This window comes from Engystomops pustulosus, chromosome 1 (assembly GCF_040894005.1).
Source record: "Engystomops pustulosus chromosome 1, aEngPut4.maternal, whole genome shotgun sequence".
Lineage (NCBI taxonomy): Eukaryota > Metazoa > Chordata > Amphibia > Anura > Leptodactylidae > Engystomops > Engystomops pustulosus.
Genome location: NC_092411.1, coordinates 282,172,423 through 282,190,374, shown reverse-complemented (window position 1 = coordinate 282,190,374; position 17,952 = coordinate 282,172,423). Strand labels below are relative to the sequence as shown.

General features: G+C 45.7%; 1 protein-coding gene across 4 annotated transcripts in view; it reads right to left on the bottom strand.

The window, feature by feature from the left end:
- SLC4A11 (solute carrier family 4 member 11) overlaps positions 1 to 15,501 on the bottom strand; it is a 248,717-nt gene extending 233,216 nt beyond the window's left edge. For all 4 annotated transcript variants that reach the window (XM_072126353.1, XM_072126356.1, XM_072126357.1 and 1 more), the window contains exon 1: positions 15,429 to 15,501. In XM_072126353.1, the coding sequence (XP_071982454.1) occupies positions 15,429 to 15,486 (58 nt within the window). In that variant the 5' untranslated portion in view covers positions 15,487 to 15,501. The remainder of the gene's footprint in view (positions 1 to 15,428) is intronic.
- Positions 15,502 to 17,952: the final 2,451 nt, after the last annotated feature.

Sequence of the window (17,952 nt, the reverse complement as noted above, 5' to 3'; positions counted from 1 at the left end):
GTAGTTATATTCCTGTACATAGGGGGCAGTATTATAGTAGCTATATTCTTGTACATAGGAGGCAGTATTATAGTAGTTATATTCCTGTACATAGGGAGCAGTGTTATAGTAGTTATATTCTTGTACATAGGGGCAGTATTATAGTAGTTATATTCTTGTACATAGGGGGCGGTATTATAGTAGTTATATTCCTGTACATAGGAGGCAGTATTATAGTAGTTATATTCTTGTACATAGGGGGCAGTATTATAGTAGTTATATTCTTGTACATAGGGGGCAGTATTATAGTAGTTATATTCCTGTACATAGGGGGCAGTATTATAGTAGTTATATTCTTGTACATAGGGAGCAGTATTATAGTAGTTATATTCTTGTACATAGGAGGCAGTATTATAGTAGTTATATTCTTGTACATAGGGGGCAGTATTATAGTAGTTATATTCTTGTACATAGGGGGCAGTATTATAGTAGTTATATTCTTGTACATAGGAGGCAGTATTATAGTAGTTATATTCTTGTACATAGGGGGCAGTATTATAGTAGTTATATTCCTGTACATAGGGGGCAGTATTATAGTAGTTATATTCTTGTACATAGGGAGCAGTATTATAGTAGTTATATTCTTGTACATAGGGAGCAGTATTATAGTAGTTATATAGGTCACGGTATTTGTAGAAATGCCACATCCGGCATCATAGCTCATTGCTCTAGTTTAAACAAGGTGTTAAAGGGAGAACCCATTTGATGATGTTTATATCCTGAAAGGCTCTTAAAATTTGCTTCTTTTATAATTGCTATTAATACAGGATTGCTTCCAAAATGTTACTAAACACTAGAGTTTTCTTTTTTACAAATCTTTAGATCTCAGTAACAGTGAAGATCTATATGTTGAGGTGACATATGACTCACATGACTAAGTTACACAATCCCTGATGTTCCTTTATCTTTCATCAACTACGGATTATTTCGGATTTCTTCTTTACTTTACACAACAACGTGCTGTCACCTAATCATAATTTATTGCTCTTATCTAATGAGGAAATGAACAGTTACTATGCTCCCGAGTTACTGCCCTACATGATGAGATGTGATGTCTGTTTGACTATGTGTCAGGACACAAAGGTTTTATGGTTTCCTGAGTGGTACAGGTGTAGCAGAGCCAGATCCATGAGATTAATTATGTAGTAGATTTACCTGTAATCTTGTGGAAACAGTAGATAACAGATAACGATATCACATAAGTTGAGCCAAATGATAAACTTAAGGGGAACCTGTCAGCATTCTGAATTATTTCAGTATTTTATATAAGTTTAATTCGCATTAGCTAGCTCCCTGCCAGAAGCATGCGGTGAGTCCATAGGGATCAGCAGCTGCAGCCTGTGTGTGCCTATGTCACTTTCCTCCACTTTCATACAGCTCCCTCCCCACTTCCTGTCATGTGCATTGAGCAGGTGGGGGAGGGAGGTGGATCGAGAGGAGGAGAGAAGAGTAGGAATGCATGAGGAGATGCAGACACACATAGGATGCAGATATCCCTTCCCCGGGACTCACCACATGCTGCTGGCAGGGAGCCAGGTAATCTGAATAAAACTTATCTAAAGTACTGAAATTATTTAGAATGCTGACAAAGGCGTTTTTAAAATCAGCACAGCAGAGGGTACTGGAACCTTTCACCAGCTGAAAATGACTTTCCTGGTGACAGGTTCTCTTTAAGCTCTGCTCTGCTGAAAAACACTGTTAACTGAGAAACAGGTAAAGGGTACCGCCATGGGTATCACATCTACCCCATCTACTTGTAGTCTGTTCTTATGTGTTTCATGAAGCTATTACCTGTATATGATAATGATGGTTATATATGTGCAAATTTAGATTTGCAGAGGCTTTACTATTGTTTGCAGGAACAACGGAGGTCCTTGATCACGTCTGAGAGGATCGGATAGTAATCGCTCGTTGGTCATGGATGAAACTGCTGTGGGAACTTTAATCAGCCTTGAAAATAATAACTTCCTAAAGCTGCTTTTTACATCACTACAACTTTTTCCATTTGCAAGTTTGTTAATATTTCTATAATTGACTCGTCTCCTTATCTTAACCCTGTAATGGTGAAGTTATACGAAGCTCCATACGCTGTATGTTACCCTGTAGGGCTCTAGACTGCAGGCACAAGTCATTGCCTGATCCATTCATTTATCATTTCCTCCGCTGCACATGGAGTGAGATAATCAGATGAGCTTCTGGGTAATTTCTAACTTAATTAACCGTACGGGCTCTTAGGGAACGTCTGGTCCTAGAATAGTAATGTCACATGACCGCCACATCCTGTGTGCACTGACCAGAGAAAACTTAAGAAGGGAAGCAGTGACTTTGATGGCCTGAGATATGAGTGTCCATGGCCATGTGATGCCTTGTCAGCGACGTGGATGAGTAATGGTCACATCAGTGGTGATGCCACGATCCTCCTGGTACATGTGACGGTTTGGTCACTCATGAAATATTCCATTAATTTATGTATAATACATGGCTTCTCCTTTTCAGGACGTATACATAACCTTGTAAAGATACAACTCATGACAGGTAGATAGAAGGAAGATTGATAGATATATACAGGGGTGGGGCTGCGACTTGGCCCGCAGGGAGAGTGGGGCCCGCAGCTGTCACGGCTCAATATAACAGCATCTGGCCCATGCGCGGCGCCACTCTATCTTCTTCTTGTAGCTTTGCATTGGTGCAGTGTAGATGCTGTTACCTCGGACCCCATCGGACCCCCATTCTCGTGATCTGTGGGGGTCCCAGCGCTGACTTGTTTGGCGGTATGTACAAAGAATGGGGGCCATTGCAGTACTTACTAATGATGGGGGCAATAAAGAATAGGGTAATAAGGGGGCACTAACTAACAATGGGGGTAAAACGTGGCACTAGCCAAGAAGGGGGCACAAAAAGGAACACTTACGAAGAATGGGAGCAAAGAGAGACACTTATTAGGATTGGGGCAAAAGATAGGATTTTAGTAATAATGGGGTAAAAGAATGAAAAATCACTGAAGCCAAGAAGAGAAAACAAATCTGTATGTGCCCATAAGCCAGAATAGGTTCCGTGAAAAATCACAACCCAACAATGTGACTCCACCCTAATAGAGTGGGGCTTGTGGATGACCCCTCCTGGTTTAGGGGTGGGAATGGACATTGAAGGGATAAGTCCAGAACAAGCCAGATCCTGTTGCAGTGAGCTCTGCAGAGTTTTGTGGCACATAACCTTTAAAAAAAGCATCAGAAAAGCGAGTGTACGAGCTTGGCGGCGAGTGTGCATTGATCCCAAGTGTGTGCAGAGTCCTAAGTGTGACTTAGGTTTAAGGGACTTAAGTTTGAGGGGCTTTAGCAGGTAACTGCTGTGTTTTGTGTTACTCTGACTGTAAATTCTTCTTTCTGTGCATATTTCTATTGTAATCCCCATTAGAATAATGGACTCCATAAATGGCATTGCTACACGGTGTACATCCTGTGCCATGTATGCTTTCCTTGAACAGCCGTTCGAGGGGGAATACTGCTGTGTGGGGTGTGTGAAAATTGCTCATCTGGAAGCCCAGATTCTGGATCTAAATGAGCAAGTTTCAAGGCTGCGGGCAATTGATAATATGGAACGAAGTTTGCTGCTCCTGGAGCACAAACTCTCTGGGGAAGATGTGTGTGGGGAGGGAAGTATGGAGGTGCAGAGTGAGGGGGCAGATGGGTGTGGGGAGGGAAGTATGGAGGTGCAGAGTGAAGGGGCAGCTAGTTGGGTAACATGTAGAAGGCGGGGTAGAGGGAAGAGTTGTAGGGAGTCTAGTCCTGATCCGGTGCACCCCATTAAGTTTGCCAGGCTGGCGGATGATGGGGATATCAGCTCTGGGGTAGCAATGCTGCAGAAAGATGTGGCCTCTAGCAACCAGGGGAATGTCTGCTCCGGTAAGAAGGGTAATGGGAGCACAGGCAAGGTCAGACAGGTGCTGGTAGTGGGAGATTCGATTATTAGGGGAACACACAGGGCAATCTGTCACAAAGACCGTGCATACCGAACAGTGTGTTGTTTGCCGGGTGCTCGGGTTCGGCATGTTGCGGATCGGGCTGACAGATTACTGGGAGGGGCTGGTGAGGAACCAGCGGTCATGGTCCACATTGGCACTAATGACAAAGTAACAGGTAGGTGGAAGGTCCTTAAAAATTTTAAAAAAAGTGTATGTACACAAATGCCAGAAGCCTCACAAACAAAATGGAGGAACTGGATCTCTTGATGTTGGAGCGGAAATATGATATAGTGGGTATCAGCGAGACATGGCTGGACAGTAGCTATGACTGGGCTGTTACTATAGATGGTTATAGTCTTTTTAGAAAGGATCGTATAAATAAAAAAGGGGGAGGGGTTTGTTTATATGTGAATTCTCGCCTCAAGCCCGTCCTGCGAGATGACATCAGTAACGCAAATGTGGAGTCCCTATGGGTGGAGATAAGAGGAGGGAAAAATAAAAATAAAATATTACTAGGGGTTTGTTATAAGGCTCCAAATACAATGGAGGCAGCAGAGGAAATGCTGATAAGTGAAATGGATGCGGCTTCAAAGCATGGTGAAGTACTTATCATGGGGGACTTCAATTACCCAGATATTGACTGGGGGGCAGAAACCTGCAGGTCCTTCAAAGGCAGCAGGTTCTTGTCAACAACAAAAGACAATTACCTGTCGCAACTAGTCCTGGAGCCAACAAGAGGGGGGGGGGAGGGGCACTGCTGGACCTTATCCTTACCAACAGACCTGATAGGGTATCAAAACTACAGGTTGGGGGGAACCTGGGGAATAGTGATCATAATATCATTGATTTTGTTCTACGGTTTACTAAGAGCGTTAGTGAAGGGGCAACCAACACTCTAAACTTCAGGAGGGCAAATTTTCAGCAACTAAGGGAAGACCTTAAAGGCATAGACTGGGATAATGTTCTCAAAGACAAAAGCCCCCCCCCCCCCCAAAATGGGAATTTTTCTCATATATTCTGAAAAAGTCCTGTGAGAAACACATACCTTATGGGAAAAAGCATAAGAGGAACAAGAAACAGCCAATGTGGCTAACTAGTCTTGTAAGGAAAGCAATAAGCGAGAAAGATTAAGTGTTTAAGGTGCTAAAACGTGAAGGTAGCGATGAGGCATTACAGGATTATAGAGAGAAAAATAAATCCTGTAAAAAGCAGATAAAAATAGAGACTGAGAGAAAAATTGCCAGAGAGAGCAAAAATAATCCCAAATTATTTTTCAAGTATATGAAATGATAAGAAACTAAAAACAGAGAGTGTGGGTCCCCTTAGAAATAAATGGGGGTCATGGTGGAATGAGATGAGGAAAGGGCCAATCTACTGAATGTCGCCTTCTCAACTGTCTTTACCCAGGAAAATCCCCTGGTGGAAGACACAATGAGGAATAATGTAAATTCTTTTTGGAATGTCAACAGTTTAACCCAGGAAGAGGTACGGCGCCGCCTCGCAACCACTAAGATAAATAAATCACCGGGGCCAGATGGCATACACCCCCGGGTTCTGCATGAACTATGTACCGTCATAGACAGACCGTTATTTTTAATATTTGAAGATTCACTGAGGACTGGTTATGTTCCACAGGAATGGCGCATAGCAAATGTGGTACCAATATACAAAAAAGGATCAAAAAGCGATCCTGGGAACTACAGACCTGTGAGTCTAACTGCTGTGGTGGGGAAAATATTTGAGGGGTTTATTAGAGATGCTGTCCTCGAGTATCTCACTGTGCACAACCTTATAACCCAGCGTCAGCATGGGTTTATGAGAGATCGGTCCTGTCAGACTAATCTGATTTGTTTCTACGAGGAGGTAAGTTCAAGACTGGATCTGGGGGACGCTGTGGATTTTGTATATCTGGACTTCTCAAAGGCATTTGACACCGTGCCACATAAAAGGTTGGTATATAAAATGAGACTGTTGGGAATAGGAGAAAATCTGTGTATTTGGGTAAGTAATTGGCTTAGTGATAGAAAACAGAGGGTGGTCATTAATGGCACATTCTCAGATTGGGTTGAGGTTACTAGTGGAGTGCCACAGGGGTCAGTATTGGGGCCACTTCTTTTTAATATTTTTATTAATGACCTTGTGGTGGGTTTACACAGTCCAGTTTCAATATTTGCAGATGATACTAAGCTGTGTAAAGTAATAAATACTGAGGTCGATAGTTTAGCATTACAGAGGGATTCGTGGAAGCTTGAGGGATGGGCAGAGAAATGGTTGATGAGGTTTAATGTAGATAAATGTAAAGTTATGCACTTGGGCCATGGAAACAAAAAGTATAATTATGTTCTAAACGGTCAATTACTTGGTAAAACTGAAGCTGAAAAGGACTTGGGGGTATTGGTGGATGGTAAACTTAATTTTAGTGACCAGAGCCAGGCGGCTGCTGCTAAAGCAAATAAAATAATGGGATGTAACAAGAGAGGAATAGATTCTCATGATAAAGACATAGTTTTGCCCTTATACAAATCCCTGGTCAGACCACACATGGAATATTGTGGACAGTTTTGGGCACCAGTGTATAAAAAGGATATAGTAGAGCTGGAACGGGTGCAGATGAGAGCAACCAGGATTATTAGGGGAATGGGGGGATTAGAATACACTGACAGATTACAAAATTTGGGATTATTCAGTTTAGAAAAAAGACGACTGAGGGGAGACCTCATTACAATGTACAAATACCTGAACGGACAGTACAAGGATCTCTCCAAAGATCTTTTTATACCTCGGCCTGTGACCAGGACAAGGGGTTATCCTCTACGCCTAGAGGAGAGGCGGTTCTACCATCACCATAGACAGGGGGCATCCTCTACGCCTAGAGGAGAGGCGGTTCTACCATCACCATAGACGGGGGGCATCCTCTACACCTAGAGGAGGCTCTACCATCACCATAGACAGGGGGCATCCTCTACACCTAGAGGAGAGGCGGTTCTACCATCACCATAGACGGGGGGCATCCTCTACACCAGTGATGGCGAACCTTTTAGAGGCCGAGTGCCCAAACTACAACAAAGACCCGCTTATTTATCGCAAAGTGCCAACACAGAAATTTAATTTGTGATTTATACTTCCTTCTCTGTCACAGTTTTCATTGATACCAGCACCTGAGGACACCAATAAAGCAGAAAATAGTCCCAGGTAGAGCCGTCATTTTAAAATATCTCTGTGCACAGCAAGTCCTGGGCTGTCTGGGACTGCAGGAAGATACCTGGAGTCATCTCTGGTGATGGCCTGAGTGCCCACTGAAAGGGCTCTGAGTGCCACCTCTGGCACCCGTGCCATAGGTTAGCCACCACTGCTCTACACCTAGAGGAGAGGCGGTTCTACCATCACCATAGACAGGGGGCATCCACTGCGCCTAGAGGAGAGGTGATTCTACCATCACCATAGACAAGGAGCATCCTCTACACCTAGAGGAGAGGAGATTCTACCATCACCACAGACAGGGGGCATCCTCTACACCTAGAGGAGAGGAGGTTCTACCATCACCATAGACAGGGGGCATCCTCTACACCTAGAGGAGAGGCGGTTCTACCATCACCATAGACAATGGGGGACCAGCATTATTAGTGAAACTGTGGGGGAGCAGCATTTTTAGTGGGGGTCTGGGGGACGAGCATTATTAGTGGGGGTCTGGGGGAGCAGCATAATTAGTGGGGGTCTGGGGGAGCAGCATTATTAGGGGGGTCTGGGGGAGCAGCATAATTAGTGGGGGTCTGGGGGAGCAGCATTATTAGTGGGGGTCTGGTGGAGCAGCATTATTAGTGGGGGTCTGGGGGAGCAGCATAAATAGTGGGGGTCTGGGGGAGCAGCATTATTAGTGGGGGTCTGGGGGACCAGCATAATTAGTGGGGGTCTGGGGGAGCAGCATTATTAGTGGGATTATGGGGGACCAGAATTATTAGTGGGACTATGGGGGACCAGCATTATTAGTGGGACTATGGGGGACCAGCATTATTAGTGGGACTATGGGGGACCAGAATTATTAGTGGGACTATGGGGGACAAGGATTATTAGTTGGACACTGGGGGACCAGCATTATTAGCAGGACTATGGGGGACCAGCATTATTAGTGGGATTATGGGGGACCAGAATTATTAGTGGGACTATGGGGGGCCAGCATTATTAGTGGGACTATGGGGGGCCAGCATTATTAGTGGGACTATGGGGGACCAGCATAATTAGTGAGGGTCTGGGGGAGCAGCATTATTAGTGGGGGTCTGGGGGAGCAGCATTATTAGTGGGGGTCTGGGGGACCAGAATTATTAGTGGGACTATGGGGGGCGAGCATTATTAGTTGGACACTGGGGGGCCAGCATTATTAGTGGGACTATGGGGGGCCAGCATTATTAGTGGGAGTCTGGTGGACCAGCATTATTAGTGGGACTCTGGGGGAGCAGCATTATTAGTGGGACTCTGGGGGAGCAGCATTATTAGTGGGACTATGGGGGACCAGCATTACTAGTGGGACTATGGGGGCCAGCATTATTAGTGGGACTATGGGGGACGAGCATTATTAGGGGGGGTCTGGGGGACCAGAATTATTAGTGGGACTATGGGGGACGAGCATTATTAGTGGGACTATGGGGGACCAGAATTATTAGTGGGACTATGGGGGACGAGCATTATTAGTGGGACTATGGGGGGCCAGCATTATTAGTGGGACTATGGGGGACCAGCATTATTAGTGGGACTATGGGGGGCCAGCATTATTAGTGGGACTATGGGGGACCAGAACTATTAGCGGGACTATGGGGGGCCAGCATTATTAGTGGGACTATGGGGGACGAGCATTATTAGTGGGGGTCTGGGGGACCAGCATTATAAGTGGGACTATGGGGGGCCAGCATTATTAGTGGGACTATAGGGGACCAGCATAATTAGTGGGGGTCTGGGGGAGCAGCATTATTAGTGGGGGTCTGGGGGACCAGCATAATTAGTGGGACTATGGGGGACGAGCATTATTAGTTGGACACTGGGGGACCAGCATTATTAGTGGGGGTCTGGGGGAGCAGCATTATTAGTGGGGGTCTGGGGGACCAGCATAATTAGTGGGACTATGGGGGACGAGCATTATTAGTTGGACACTGGGGGAGCAGCATTATTAGTGGGACTATGGGGGACCAGCATTATTAGTGGGACTCTGGGGGAGCAGCATTATTAGTGGGACTATGGGGGACCAGCATTATTAGTGAGACTGTGGGGGAGCAGCATTTTTAGTGGGGGTCTGAGGGACGAGCATTATTAGTGGGGGTCTGGGGGAGCAGCATAATTAGTGGGGGTCTGGGGGAGCAGCATTATTAGGGGGGTCTGGGGGAGCAGCATAATTAGTGGGGGTCTGGGGGAGCAGCATTAGTAGTGGGGGTCTGGTGGAGCAGCATTATTAGTGGGGGTCTGGGGGAGCAGCATAAATAGTGGGACTATGGGGGACCAGAATTATTAGTGGGACTATGGGGGACCAGAATTATTAGTGGGACTATGGGGGACAAGGATTATTAGTTGGACACTGGGGGACCAGCATTATTAGCAGGACTATGGGGGACCAGCATTATTAGTGGGACTATGGGGGGCCAGCATTATTAGTGGGACTATGGGGGGCCAGCATTATTAGTGGGACTATTGGGGGCCAGCATTATTAGTGGGACTATGGGGGACCAGCATAATTAGTGGGGGTCTGGGGGAGCAGCATTATTAGTGGGGGTCTGGGGGACCAGAATTATTAGTGGGACTCTGGGGGATGAGCATTATTAGTTGGACACTGGGGGGCCAGCATTATTAGTGGGACTATGGGGGGCCAGCATTATTAGTGGGACTATGGGGGACGAGCATTATTAGTGGGGGTCTGGGGGACCAGAATTATTAGTGGGACTATGGTGGACGAGCATTATTAGTGGGACTATGGGGGACCAGAATTATTAGTGGGACTATGGGGGACGAGCATTATTAGTGGGACTATGGGGGACGAGCATTATTAGTGGGACTATGGGGGGCCAGCATTATTAGTGGGACTATGGGGGACCAGCATTATTAGTGGGACTATGGGGGCCAGCATTATTAGTGGGACTATGGGGGACGAGCATTATTAGTTGGACACTGGGGGACGAGCATTATTAGTTGGACACTGGGGGGCCAGCTTTATTAGCGGGACTATGGGGGGCCAGCATTATTAGCGGGACTATGGGGGGCCAGCTTTATTAGCGGGACTATGGGGGGCCAGCATTATTAGCGGGACTATGGGGGACCAGCATTATTAGCGGGACTATGGGGGACCAGCATTATTAGTGGGGGTCTGGGGGACCAGCATTATTAGTTGGACACTGGGGGGCCAGCATTATTAGTGGGGGTCTGGGGGACGAGCATTATTAGTGGGGGTCTGGGGGACCAGCTTTATTAGCGGGACTATGGGGGGCCAGCATTATTAGCGGGACTATGGGGGACCAGCATTATTAGCGGGACTATGGGGGACCAGCATTATTAGTGGGGGTCTGGGGGACCAGCATTATTAGTTGGACACTGGGGGGCCAGCATTATTAGTGGGGGTCTGGGGGACGAGCATTATTAGTGGGGGTCTGGGGGACCAGCTTTATTAGCGGGACTATGGGGGGCCAGCATTATTAGTGGGACTATGGGGGACCAGCATTATTAGTGGGGGTCTGGGGGACCAGCATTATTAGTTGGACACTGGGGGGCCAGCATTATTAGTGGGGGTCTGGGGGACGAGCATTATTAGTTGGACACTGGGGGACGAGCATTATTAGTGGGACTATGGGGGACGAGCATTATTAGTTGGACACTGGGGGGCCAGCATTATTAGTGGGACTATGGGGGACGAGCATTATTAGTTGGACACTGGGGGGCCAGCATTATTAGTGGGGGTCTGGGGGACCAGCATTATTAGTGGGACTATGGGGGACGAGCATTATTAGTGGGACTATGGGGGGCCAGCATTATTAGTGGGGGTCTGGGGGACGAGCATTATTAGTTGGACACTGGGGGGCCAGCATTATTAGTGGGACACTGGGGGGCCAGCATTATTAGTGGGGGTCTGGGGGACGAGCATTATTAGTTGGACACTGGGGGGCCAGCATTATTAGTGGGACTATGGGGGACCAGCATTATTAGTTGGACACTGGGGGGCCAGCATTATTAGTGGGGGTCTGGGGGACCAGCATTATTAGTGGGACACTGGGGGGGGCCAGCATTATTAGGTTACTTTGGGGAGCTCCATTTTTTATTATTGTCTGGTCTGGGGTCTGTATTGGCTGTTGTCTGAATCCAGTGTTGGGGGGAGGGAGGGGGGCTATATAAGTTGTGATGTGGTTGTTGATGTATCTTGGGTGCAGTCCCTTGAAGTTGAGTGGTGTGACAGTCCATAAAAGTCCTTGGTGTAGAGGAAGGGAATTGGCGTGGAGGACGTTAGGAGTCACATCCTGCACAGGGTTTACCCTAAACATGAAATGGTAAATCCATTGGTACATATCACCTAAGTGTTGGGAGTGCAATTATCTTCTATGAATGTTGATGCCTCAATGACAAATTAGATGTTAGATTATTTGATGGTTTACCAAAGATTAAAACTGGGAGGTGTAACATGGCTGTTCCTCTAGGGACGGTATCATCCTCCTGCTGAGCGGCTTATACACCCAGCGGAGGCCATTGGAAGTGGTGGGAGACGGATGCTACTATTGCATCCCGCCCCTGGCCTCCTGCTGAGAGTACACTCAGATATGTCACCATTCATACATGGAGACTCAGAGCACTCTAGTGATGCCACCGGATAGATAGGAAAATAGAGAGATGATAGATCCTTGATATCTCGGAGCTATGAATCCCATGTATCCAGTATCAGGGAGAGATTTGCGCTGGTTATGAAACGCTCTGCAGGAAATTATCCGTCATCTATAATAAACAGCGGGTTATGAGATGAATTGATCTCTGGCTCCTGGATACAGTTTTCAGTCTGAGCCGCTGTAGACAGGATCATCCCGCTGCGCCGCGGCTTATGTTGTGTCATACACGGATGATGGGGCTCGGGGCGAGGGATGACAGTGTAGATGACTTGTCTCTGAGGATTTATTACATGCATCTTCTGGGGGAGGATCAGAATCGATATGGCTTCATTACATCCCAAGTGCGCTATCAGTCAGACAGTTTCATTATAGGTTTTAAAACAGCACCACCCCCGCCCACAGGCTGTGTGTGGTATTACAACACTCCATGCTTTAGTATAGTACAGCTGCAATACCAGGCCTGGCCTATGAAGAGATGTGGCGCTGCTTTTGGAAGAAGGAAACCTGTTATCATTGTTATGCATTACACTATGGAGTCCATTTCCCTTCATCCAGTCCGAACCCAAACCCCACAGCACAGCAAACGTGAACCCTATGGTACTGGCCCATATACTGATTACTGGCATGCAGTACTGATGGGTTCTACTTCCTCCATTCACTGCAACATTGGGAGTTTTAATCTAGAACCTCTGGCCGTTGTGATCTCCATAAATCTGGATAACACACATTGATATCATCCTGATAATCTGACATCCTAGTAATCCAGCATAGTAATCTGGTATCCTGCTGATCTGACATCCTAGTAATCTAGCATAGTAATCTAGTATCCCGATAATCTGACATCCTAGTAATCTATCATAGTAATCTAGTATCCCGATAATCTGACATCCTAGTAATCTAGTATCCCAATAATCTGACATCCTAGTTATTTATCATAGTAATCTAGTACCCCGATAATCTGACATCCTAGTAATCTAGTATCCCAATAATCTGACATCCTAGTTATTTATCATAGTAATCTAGTATCCCGATAATCTGACATCCTAGTAATCTAGTATCCCAATAATCTGACATCCTAGTAATCTAGCATAGTAATCTAGGATCCTGGTAATCTGACATCCTAGTAACCTATCATAGTAATCTAGTATCCCGATAATCTGACATCCTAGTAATCTAGCATAGTAATCTAGTATCCTGGTAATCTGGCATCCTAGTAATCTAGTATCCCAATAATCTGACATCCTAGTTATTTATCATAGTAATCTAGTACCCCGATAATCTGACATCCTAGTAATCTAGCATAGTAATGTAGGATCCTGGTAATCTGACATCCTAGTAACCTATCATAGTAATCTAGTATCCCGATAATTTGACATGTTAGTAATCTAGCATATTAATCTGGTATCCTGGTAATCTGGCATCCTAGTAATCTATCATAGTAATCTAGTATCCTGGTAATCTGGCATTGGGATAATATGGTGTTATAATAATCTGGCTTCCGGATCATTGCACATCCTTATAATCTGGCATCTGATAATCTAGCATCCTGGCATTATAGCATATATATTATATTAAAGTTAGTAGAGTCTCCCCTATAGACGCTTATTATTGGAAATACTGACCTGCTCCAGTTCCCTGCAGCTCCAATTCCCGGGGGACAGACAATTATATGGAAATATAATATAGAAACGGTATATAAAATAGGTTATTATATGTTATTATAGTGAGGGCCCGCCATTAACCTCTAGTAGCCTCCATACTGGGCAGATCTCTGCTGGGCCTCTGGTGCCTATTATTGAGTTAGAGCCTGGGCCCCCGAATGCTGTGATCCTCTGATTGGCCGATCCGACACTGGATACCGTCCATCTAGAATACACAGCTCCCTTCAGTTACAATACAATGGGGGTCATTTACTAAGGGCCCGATTCGCGTTTTCCCGACGTGTTACCCGAATATTTCCGATTTGCGCCGCTTGTACATGAATTGCCCCGGGTTTTTGGCGCACGCGATCGGATTGTGGCGCATCGGGGCCGGCATGCGCGCGACAGAAATCGGGGGGGCGTGGCCGAACGAAAACCCGACGTATTCGGAAAAAACGCCGCATTTAAAATCCGAAAATGTGTCGCTTGGGGAGCGCTCACCTTCACCTTCTATGGGATGGTGCATTCCGGGGCGTTAAGATTATTTTCGGCGCTGCAGCGCCACCTGGTGGACGGCGGAGGAACTACCATCTTAAATCCCAGCCGGACCCGAATCCTGTGCAGAGAACGCGCTGCTGGATCGCGAATGGGCCAGGTAAGTAAATGTGCCCCAATGTCTATATGTAGCTCCTTCACATTGGGCCGGTGCTGGGTCATGGCTCCAGATTAGATGTTTTTGGAAAAATCGGTCAGATGTCATGATCGTGAACACTTGTTATTCCCATCCTGCCGCATTACGTGGGCGAGAAACTACACAACAATAGCAACACATGTAATGGCTACACTCAAAGTAAGGTCAACATCAGACGTCAAGATGAGGGCCATACCATGAGGACAATGAGGAACATAATATTTATTCCAGGACTGAGAGATCCGGAGCGCGGTGACTTCCCTTGACTTGTCCATTAAGATATTTCCATGGAGAACAGATCGCGAGGCAGAATTATTCTACGCAGCCTTCACTTCTGGTGCGTCTCACTTTATTGACTATTATAAAAAAAAGTCCTAGTCTAAAAACTTGTACAATACAGGAATGTGTCCTATAGAGGGGCCCTAGGAGAAGACGACCCCTTAAAAATTGCACTTTTTTTAGTCCTGGCTCTTCTCCTGACATAGAAACCAGTCTACATGATATGTGGATTTCCTTGTAGAACATCTGTATCTCCAGTCACCCAGGTCTCGTCTTCTGAACATCTGGTGATCATGGCCATATTTACCACTAGGTTCTGGAGGTCATGTGTCACCCAGTTATGTGAAGGTTAACCCCAGGAGCAGATTAAAAAAAAATCTTAAACCTCCAACTTGGCCAGGGTAATAGTCCATAGGTGTGGAGGCACAGGTCGATCATGGTCGATCATCTCAAGACTCTTTCTGTCCATTGGAGCCCAAGTCTTTATAGAAGGTAGAACGAAAACCCAACTTTATAAGCAGAACTTGGTGTACAAATAAAACCATTTGGAAAATAAGGTTCACTTAACTTTCACAAATACTACTTCACATCCTCCATGGAGTCAACGAGATGACTATTCACGGCAGACATAAATGGTTAACACTGTTTCTAAGACACTTCCCTGGTTAGTCAATGATTTGCAGGAGTTGGCCCTTCTATTGTTTGGCTGCCAATCTTAAGAGACAACCATCGAAAAACCCTACAACCCACCTCTTCACCTCTACAGTAGAAGAAGCTACAGATGCTGGTCACCTTTTATAGACCTTTACTGAACCATGGATGGTGAGTAGAGCCCAGGAATATAGTGACCTTCACAAGTGGCCACTTTTTGAGACTTCCATCCTCACGTTTTACAAGATCGTGATCACCATGTTGGAAGATCCACCATTTATGTGTAATTGGAAGACCAGTTTCCCCGTGAGTCGGCGTCTTACCTTCATCAGTTGACTCCAGACTTTCCACACTCTCGGCTCTGTCCTGGTCTCCCGTCATCTTTCTGTAGTAGGGAGAGAAGCGCTCAGGTCACAATACAGAAGAGTCAAGTTCTCGGCCACTTGAACAGCTGTTAGTCAGAAGATCAGGTGAGGTGGGAAGCGAGCAGCTGCTATACACAACTATACACAATGCCAAGGTCAGCCCCTTCTATGTACAGCTCAGCCGAGGTGGAACCATAACGAGATGTGGAGCTGGTCGGTCAATGATCTTCTAGTAGGACACATGTGCACCTTCCCTGCTCCTTGGTGATATAGTCCCCTCCCCCAATGCACACAAGAATCCTACCACAGATCAGTAAGAGGAGGACATGGAAACTTGACCAAGATGAGAAGAGGACTAAGCTTAGGTGTCACCCGGAGAATGCAGGCCTTTAATTCTGGGAACATATTTTGTGAGGCTTAAAGGACCTGGAAGGGATATTTGTACATTGTCATTACAACATTTTTGGTCGAGTGCCATCCACCCTGTGATCTCCCTGTACTCACACACAAAGGAACCTTTACACAAGAACCGCTGGGAAACAAACACTCCGACTCTCTGTAATCATATGTATTATGTACCAAGGCAAGGGGGCGGGGCCATGTCTAATTGTCAGCAATGCTCAGACTACACATTGTGCCGTACACTATAGTGTGGATATGGCCGGGCTTCAAAATTCTATAAAAGTCTTTACATTTGGGTGATTCTTCAGTTACCAATAATGACAGAATAGTTACACATTAGCTGCACTGACTACTGGAATAGTGAGTGCAGCTCTGGGGTATAATACAGGATGTAACTCAGGATCAGTACAGGATAAGTAATGTCATGTATGTACACAGTGACTGCACCAGCAGCAGAATAGTGAGTGCAGCGCTGGGGTATAATACAGGATGTAACTCAGGATCAGTACAGGATAAGTAATGTCATGTATGTACACAGTGACTGCACCAGCAGCAGAATATCGAGTGCAGCTCTGGAGGATGATCGGGAGGAGAAACTGTTAATCAGATATTATGAACAACTATATGGAGCTACCCAGCTTACAACTGAGCACTGAACTTGCAGCTCCACAAGCATATAAGATAGTGCTGAAACCAAGGACAACAAGCTGAGCTGTCCTGCTGATATTGGATGCTGTGATGTTGATATATATTTTAGCCTTGTGGTGCAGTCTACAATAATTGAAATAATATCTATCTGTTCTTCCAAAAATATCACTTTCTCTGTCCAAGGTACTGAAATTGTGAACCTGAATATGTGGGAGACGGGTGTCATAATAAGAGGGTGATTCTACAGAGAAGATTTAATGACATATTCACTAACCCTCTGCTATATGAGGGCAAGTTACACCAAAACTGCACCTAAATATAATAACCACACAATCAGTTTACTATCCTGTTACCTATGTGTCCCCTTTAGTTTCCACCCTTTAACCACCTCTCAGTGTGGCCTGAGTACAGAGTATACAGGTGCAAAGCACTAGGGGCAGACTGGGAGATGACAGAGACAGTCCGAGGTCAGGGCAGGCAGAGAGATAATAGGGCCCTACTAGTGGTGGAGCAGTTGCCCAATTGTTTAAGACCTCTGTGCAAAATTTCATGCATATGGTGCAGTGTTGTAAAGCATGACATCACATAGGCAGCTACATTCTTTTACAAACCAGAACTACAGAAGTACATTAACTTTTTCATGATGGATTTTTTTGTTCAAAGGTGTAAGATCACTGTGCACAATTCCAGGCATCTCCAAGCACGTCATCACACAGGCAGCTGATTGTAGAAGCAAACAAAGTTGCAGGAGTGGCAAAAGTACAAAAACCAAATGCCTCATGATTCGATGAGGGAACTTCTTTACTAAGGATTCAGTACATTGTGCCGAAACCCAGAGGACTCACAGAAAAGTGTAAAACATGTCATCACAAGGGCAGCTACATTGTGGAAGTGAGGGTGTGACACATTTCCCAGAAATTTATATGAGGAGATGGTGAAGCGTTTGCACACAGGTTTAACTGTTGCACCCAATCTCACATCTGTAGTGCAAAGCATGTCATCACAAGGGCAGCTACATTGTGCAAGTGAGGGTGTGACACATTCCCCAGAAATTTATATGAGGAGATGGTGGAGCTTCTGCACACAGGATTAACCGTTGCACCCAATTTCACATCTGTAGTGCAAAGCATGTCATCACAAGGGCAGCTGCATTGTGGAAGTGAGGGTGTGACACATTCCCCAGAAATTTATATGAGGAGATGGTGGAGCGTCTGCACACAGGTTTAACCGTTGCACCCAATTTCACATCTGTAGTGTAAGGCATGTCATCACAAGGGCAGCTACATTGTGGAAGTGAGGGCGTGACACATTCCCCAGAACTTTAAATGAGGAGATGATGGAGCATCTGCACCGAGGTTTAACCATTGCACCCAATCTTACATATCAGTGTAAAGCGTGTCATCACAAGGGCAGCTACGGAACATCCTATATA